At 47.5% G+C, this 7,246-nt stretch overlaps 1 protein-coding gene and 1 long non-coding RNA gene across 5 annotated transcripts in view; one reads left to right on the plus strand and one right to left on the minus strand.

The window, feature by feature from the left end:
• The window catches only part of RASGRP1 (RAS guanyl releasing protein 1), a 78,785-nt gene extending 75,781 nt beyond the window's left edge, over positions 1 to 3,004 (minus strand). Inside the window, exon 1 of the mRNA XM_004380612.2 lies at positions 2,672 to 3,004. Within this exon, the coding sequence (XP_004380669.2) occupies positions 2,672 to 2,993 (322 nt within the window). The 5' untranslated portion in view covers positions 2,994 to 3,004. The remainder of the gene's footprint in view (positions 1 to 2,671) is intronic.
• Positions 3,005 to 6,507: 3,503 nt separating this feature from the next.
• LOC111821297 (uncharacterized) overlaps positions 6,508 to 7,246 on the plus strand; it is a 12,694-nt gene continuing 11,955 nt past the window's right edge. For 3 of the 4 annotated variants that reach the window (XR_002824736.1, XR_002824734.1, XR_002824737.1), the window contains exon 1: positions 6,508 to 7,200. This is a non-coding gene — a long non-coding RNA (uncharacterized LOC111821297). The remainder of the gene's footprint in view (positions 7,201 to 7,246) is intronic. The other variant, XR_002824735.1, reaches the window with a different exon arrangement.

Consider the following 7,246-nt stretch of genomic DNA (forward strand, 5'->3'; position numbering starts at 1 on the left):
ATCCTATTCCCCTCTCTTTTCACAAGCCTTACAATGAGAAGATTGCTTTATGCTAAAGCCAAACTTTTCTACACAAACCCGAGAGAATAACCAGGTAGGTAAGATTCAAAAGAAAATTAGGCTCACTTCTGTACTAGTCTCGAATCACCTCCTAAAGAGACTGACAGAAGCCCAGGCACGTATTCTGCCAGGAACTGGCCTCATCCCCAGGCCTGCGTGATCCCAGCTTTACTCTCTCTCTGCCTCATTCTCTAGCCACCTCTCCCCAACAGAAATATCAACTGATACCCAAAGATCCAGAAGCGCACGAAAATCACAGATGAAAGGTGCTGTCTGTCTTCCATCCCCTCTAGACACAGAATGTTCTTTTTTGCCCCTTTATGTAAATTCTGGGACAGGAAACTCTGCAGCATATAATGCACAAAACCCTGAGATCTTACCTTGCTGCCTCCCCGTGACATGGCGCTGGAGAGATTGCAGCAGACTGTGGCTGTTCTCTCTCCCTGATCTATGTCCTTACCCACAAAGTGCACTTACTCAGACTCTGCATGCTATAAAGAACTTATGCTTCCTGCACGCCTTGGTTTGTTACTGCCCTGTCCTGAGACTATCGGTCCTGTGAACAGGGCATTTCTCGAGTGTCATAAGCTCCAGTGGGGCAGGGGCTTGCTCACTGTAATTCTCCTTGCACAATGCCCAGCACAGTGTCAAATGCAATCAGGGACTTAATGCATGTTGATAATGGATAAGAGACAATTAGACCCAATGGGATTTTTAACCACTTTTGGATTTTAAGCCTTTTTTTTTTTTTTTTTTTGATTCAACATATTTCAGAAAACCATGTCCTTTGCCCTTGTAGGATTTGTTGAGGGGTGTAGATTAGGCTTGGTTGCTTTGGGGGGGTACTTCAGAATTGGCCGTGCATTTTTGATTACTTGAAGGCAAGTCCTGAACTCAGCCTGCAGTTGCCTGATTGGCCTGGGAGGAAGAAAGCGTGATCAACAGGCTTTGGGTCCCAAGGTTCTCAACAGGGAGCTGGGAAGAGAATAACAATCTTTAATTCTTGAAATATCCATGCTGCTCTGCTGAAGACCAGTAAGTATGACCACCAAAACTGTGTGAGGAACTTTGCAGGTTACTGAAGCTGGCAAGTGGGTAAAAGCAAAGTGCATGCTGAACCGTCCCTCCTCAGCCCTGAGGCTTCACTGTCTCCTAGTTTTTCGCCTTGCAGATGTATTTTCTACGGAGATTATTTTGAAATAAAAAGCCTTTCATTCTGCTCCCAAATTCATCCTAATAGAAAGGTTACATTGTAAAATAAATCAATAGAAATTGAATTAAGTTGCAATGCTAACCTAGTGATAATAAAAGTGCTCTCTTTTTGCCGAGTTAAAAGTCCACAACAATAAAGCGCTGATTCTCAAAGTGTGGAGCTCAGAGCAGTAGCAATGGCATTGCCTGAAACTTGTTAGAAATGCAAATTCTTGGGCCCTACCCTAGACTGACTAAATTGGAAACTCTGGGGGTGGGGCCTAGCAACCTGTTATAAAACACCCTCCACGTGACTTTGAGGCACTGAAGTCAGAACTACAGCTTTAAACCAACACTGGAACAGGTGAAATTCTTCTTTGCAGTGATGACTAAGTGAGTCAAGTCCTTCTCAATTCTAGAAATAAGTGCTAAAGGCGTCCAGCCAATAATCCCTGGTTCTGAGTTCGAAGTAATCTTCATTTTGTCCCACCTGGGATGTGCTCAAGCCTCTCCTCCGTTCCCCAGGAGGCTCCTGGGGCTGAGGTGGGTTGGTGCTACGGAGCCACACATGTTTATCTGCTTCACAGTGGCAGACACAGCAATACGGAAAGGCGTGCAGAGGGGGCGTGAGATCCCTGGAAATCTTTGCATTTTCCCATCAGTTCTACTCATTCCTCTTTTGGAGCGGAACAGACATTTCGTGCTTTGCAATCACTATTTCACAAATAACGATCGAAAGAAAGAGCATATAAAATCAAATGAAAAAACAGGGCGTCTTTTCAGATAATTGCTCATAAGCTGCACTAAGTGGTACATCCTTAATGGTGATCCCCAAGCGTAGCACGCGACACTTCACCGCGTGTCCCCACACTTCTCACAGCCTTTACTCCGAATCACAGCGCGGATTAACCGTGTCTAGCCGCTAACACTCCAGCTCTACCTAGTCCTTTCCTGTTCTACCACAACACCCTTCCAGATGGGAAGGGGAATTATTAAGACTTTATTTGTCCAAGGGTTTAAAAGGTTTTCACGTTTCTGGTGGATAACAATGTTTGCTCATGTAAAAACAGTCTTTACGCGCCCTAAGAACACAAGGGTAGAAAAGTGTGAACGTGTCAGATGCACGGTATCACTTTACGGCGTTTTTCATCATGAGAAACCTCCCGCCTCAGAAAAATGGAGATGCAAACTCTCCGCAGTGACTTTCCTCCCTTTAAATTGTACCTCGCATCACGACCTATTACACCCACACGGTCATGTGCCATAGGCACTGCAGAAGCTCTCCAACATCTCAAAGACTCTTTCAAAAGCTATTTTTAAAGCCAAAATACAATCTAGGTTGCTATTCTATAAAGCACTTTTTTAGGAAGAACAAAATAGTATAGCAATTTTAATGCATGTGGGCAGTTGGCCAACTCACCGAAAGACTGAATGCAGCTGTCAATGAGATCATCCAGGCTGGCTCCTTTGGCTAAATGTCCCAGAGACACCATCATTTGGAACTGGGTGATGTGGGCCAGGCGGGGATGGGTGGGGAAGGGGCTGCTGGTGGGCTTCACCTCTAGTCTTGCTTTAGGGTCAGCTCTGCAGCCATGGGCAGGTTTCCTGGGGAAAAAGAGAAGGCGGGAGTGTAAGCAGAGCGGCCAGGGTACGAACAAGCTGCCAGCTCGAGCTCGAAAGGCAGACTGGACAGGAAAGGAGTTAAGACAATTAATCCCGGGAGTTGGGCTGATAGAAGACATACCCCTCCCACTTGGCAAATGCACCAAACGGACTGGTTGGCTGTTTAACATCTCCCCAGCAAATAATGAGGTGCGATTTCAGGGTTGCGACTAGGGCTTTTCATCCTGGGGTTAGGACTGCTCTGGTCCTGCTGTGTCCTAGTTGCCGACGGGGAGAAGAAGAGGCGGCCCTTAGCTCCCGACAATAATTCTTTGTTTTAGCTTGTAGGCCACTGACTTGGGTTTTCAGAACTGTTTCAGTTGGTCTTCTCTTAAGCTAAATTAATTCATCTTGGACAGTCCCAGGATGCTGCAGGTCAGGCAGCCTTGAAAGCATCTTGAAGGACATTGGAGGACAAATCAAAGACTGAGGACTGTGTCCAGGTTACGGTGTGGCGGTTAGGGTTCACGACAGGCCTGCCTTTCTCACAGATCTTGGTTGGGTTGAAGAGCCTCATTTTCATTATTGATAACACAGGTAATCACTACGGGTCATTCTACCAAGTCCTCACTTGGTTCCTCACCAATTGAAAAAGAAAGCAGAACTATGAGAACTTTGTCCTAGGACTAAACGTCAAAGCACACGGCTGGATCTGGAAACGCCTTAGGAGTCCAACAGGTCACCTTTGTCCCCTCACAGCTTTATCTTTGGTTGTGACCTCACCAGCGCATGTCAAATTGTTTGAAAAGTGATATGATGAAGATTAGGCATTTTATTTTCCTCTCTGTTAAAAATAATAGACACACGTACACATACATACGCATATCGATAATCTTTCAAGGTTTAACAGTCCTGGGTATTATTGCTTCTTGGAGCATATTGTTAATTTTCCTCTCCCCACTGCGGCTTTGGTCATTTCATAGTTTATTAACAAAAAGGAGAAACGAAAAAGAAAAAAGTATACCTCAGATCCTTAACTTTAGCTACCGACTAAATATTATGGTAAACACATGATGGAATCAATTAATATTGATTAATTAATCAATAAGTGCTTATTCTATGAGGAAGACATTGTGCCAGGCCAGGCGACCACAGTGAGACAGTCTACATGAAGGTACTTTGTAAACAACAAAATATACTCTTTATACGTTAGATTTTGCTGTTGTTGATATAGAAAGGAGATCTGGAAGTTCTTTAACACAAAAATCGAGTTGGAGAACCAGACCTAGGTGGGGAAAGGTAACTGTATAAATCTTAACCAAGTGTTCTGTGCTTTCAAGAGTAAGAAGTGTGAAGGTTCCCAGAGCAGGGAGAACTCAGCTCCAGCCGGAGTGTCTGGGAAGACTTCTCTGACAAGGTACAATCTCACGCAGATAGGGCTGAAGAAGAGCTTAGATAAAAAATAAATGCTGAGGTATGTGTGGATTTTGGGAAACCCTAGTTCAGTGTACTGAACTATGGGGCCACTCAGTGTGCCGCCAGACTCGTGGAGGGAACACCCTGGCCCTTTAGGTTCTGTTTCAGATGAGCTCCAGGGCTCTGGTCTGGAAGGCCACTGGGCTCTGTTCCCACCTAGTGGGTCCAATGAATCCAGTCAATGACTGGCCATTGGGCATCCGCTGACCCAAGGCTGTGAGCCGATGCTGCCCAGGAGTCCTGGCAGATTGAGATGGTGTTACAGGACTCAGACAAGTGTCTGGCCATTACTGATTTCTATTTGGGCCCTCTGCTAGCCCCAGGACCAGATCAGTATCTGCAAAGAGGAGAAATAATAATAGCCACCATGAACTGAGTCTCCAATATGGCAGCCACCGTGCTGGGGATTTACATTGTCTTTAAAGCTTACAGCCCAGAAAGATGTTATTTCCATTTTATGATAACGAAACTGAGTCTAAAAGAGGTTAAATGACATAGCCAAGGATGTACAACTCACATGTGCCAGCTATGGGATTTGTACGTGGCGCCTCTCTGGCTTTATTCGTTTAATATTTATTTACTGTGCCTGGAACTGTGCACTATTCACTACATCACAGCGAGCAAGGAGACCCAAATAGAAAGGCTAAAAAGGCCAATTCAATAAAAACAAAATCCCCCCAAAGCACAGCTGATAACATAAAGGCTGAATCTCAAACCCCACTCCTTCTGCAGGTTGCTGGAACCCATCCTGTGAACCCCAGAGCTGGCTGGACTCTACATGATCATTTTCCAAACTCCCCCATCTAAAGGTGTTTAGAAGGGCAATGTGACTCGCTTCTGGTAGCAAACACACGTTAGAAGCTAGGCCTCCCATGCCCTGTGCCATTCTCCCTTCCCTTTCTGGAAGCACTGACAACTCTCTATCTGGGGCTGGCTGACTAGTGTCAGCCTTAGTCAGCTTTCTGCCTTAGCTGCTGCCTTTCCACCATTAAGACCTCCACCAAAGGCAGAGTAGGGAAGAGATGAAAATAAGGTTGTTCTCAGTCACAGCCTGTTTTTCTTGGGCCTTCCACACCATCTCTCCCTCACCCTGATGAAGAGGCAACCACAGCTAGAGGCTGTGTCTCCAGAGGAGGCTGCCTCACTCTCTCACCCGGGAGACCCAAGGTGACATTGGTCGGTGGCATCAACCATTCAGGACTCCTACACCTGCCCTGGCCTCTAATTCTGGTAATGTTTTCTAGCACCACCAGTAGGGGAAACCGCTTTGGTTCATAAGGTGATTCTCGGAGACAGAAGCTTTTACTGGAACTAGGAGCAACTGGGGTAGATTCAGGTGGAAAGAAAGAAACTGAAGGGTGTGTTTAGGATGAGAGGAAGGGAGGAGAAGGCGAGAAGTGCAATCTGGAAGTAGAGAGGCCAGAGAGGCTCAGAGAGCTTGGGCATGAGAAACCAGGGAGAAGAGAAAACTCTTAAAAACCAAACTGTAAACTAAGAAATGCTGGAAGATGGGGAGCTATTTGCACCATAAACTGGGAAACTGCTCTTTGGCTGTGCAGTCTCTTGGTTGCCTGGTGACAACCTTCCGAAGACTCTGTCTCTTCTGGTGAAATGGACTAGATAGGATTTATACAATGCTTTATTACAGGTGGGCACAAGGGTGTTTTAACCACCGACCCATCGAATGAATGGCCTCTAAGTCTGCAAAGGTAAATTTTTAAAGGCTAGTAGCCCAATGTTTCCGGGCCAGCTCCCTTGTGCATTCAAACAAACGAACAAAAAAGAAGAAAGAAAAGAAAAAAACTCGAGAGATAAGTGAAACCGAAAGTGTCTTTCCGAGCCTACCAGCGGCCGAGGCCCCGGAGGGTTTGCCGCTGAGGACCGTCAACTCTCTGAGCTGGTTTAGGCGAAACCCTCCGCAGGTACGGGTACCTCAATGGAAGGCACCATTTCCGCCTGGACTTTTTAAATTTTTTTTAATGAAATCCAGCCTAGAAGAGTAAGTGATGAAATGGAGGAGGAGAACTGGGATTTCCACAACTTTGTTTGCGGTGGAAGGTGCCTTTTACCCGCTTCTAGTGAGGACTCCTTCCAGTTCTGTCCTCTCCCTCCAAAGTATAAACAATTTAATTTACTGAACTCTGTCTCCCCCCCCCCCTTTCCCCACAATCTAGTGCAAGAAGGTACAGCGGTGGACTCTAAGGGGATACATCAGGGGCAGTGGGGGGCAAGGTGGAGAAGCGCATAGAGGGCCAGGAGCCCCTAATACCACGGGGATGAATGTAAGTGGGTCAAGTCCAGCAGAGCAAAGCTTCCTGCCTCCACTGGGTATGGCTGCGTAGGCTGGGCACGGCACACTCACATGACAGTCTCTGCCATCAGCCCTCTGGAGGTGTGCAGTGCATAACTTGCCCAGCCGTCTGCGGAGGCCAAGCAGCTGTCCAGGCACTTGCCCTGTTCTGGCACTTCGGGAGACAAACTCAAAGATGTCTGGGCCCGTCTCTGCCTTTCTCCTCCCAGGAGCCCTTTCAACCACTGTCACTCCTCCTTCATCTTCCGCCACTCCAAGACCCTCCTAAAACATCTTTCTAGAATGGTAAGCGGGGAAAGGCTTGCAGATTTCCACTCGGAAGGTTGTACTCGCTGACCCAGGAGCCTGGAAACTTCCCTGCAGCCGGGGCGACCAAGCGGTACCACCTCTGCTTGCTCCTCGTACAAGCCTAAAGCAGTCAAAGCCGCTGGCCGCTCCGGGCCGAGCCCGAGAGCCGCAGAGCCGCGAGAGGCCACCAGATGGCGCTGCCGGGGCCCCGCGCTCGCGGCAGGTGCAGCTGGCGCGGAAAGTCCGCGCGTGGGAGTCCCGGGTGCTTCGCCGTGAGTATCCCGGGGAGGAGGTGGCGGGCGGCCGCGAACGTGGGCT

Source organism: Trichechus manatus, unplaced genomic scaffold (genome assembly GCF_000243295.1).
Source record: "Trichechus manatus latirostris isolate Lorelei unplaced genomic scaffold, TriManLat1.0 scaffold00076, whole genome shotgun sequence".
Classification (NCBI taxonomy): Eukaryota; Metazoa; Chordata; class Mammalia; order Sirenia; family Trichechidae; genus Trichechus; species Trichechus manatus.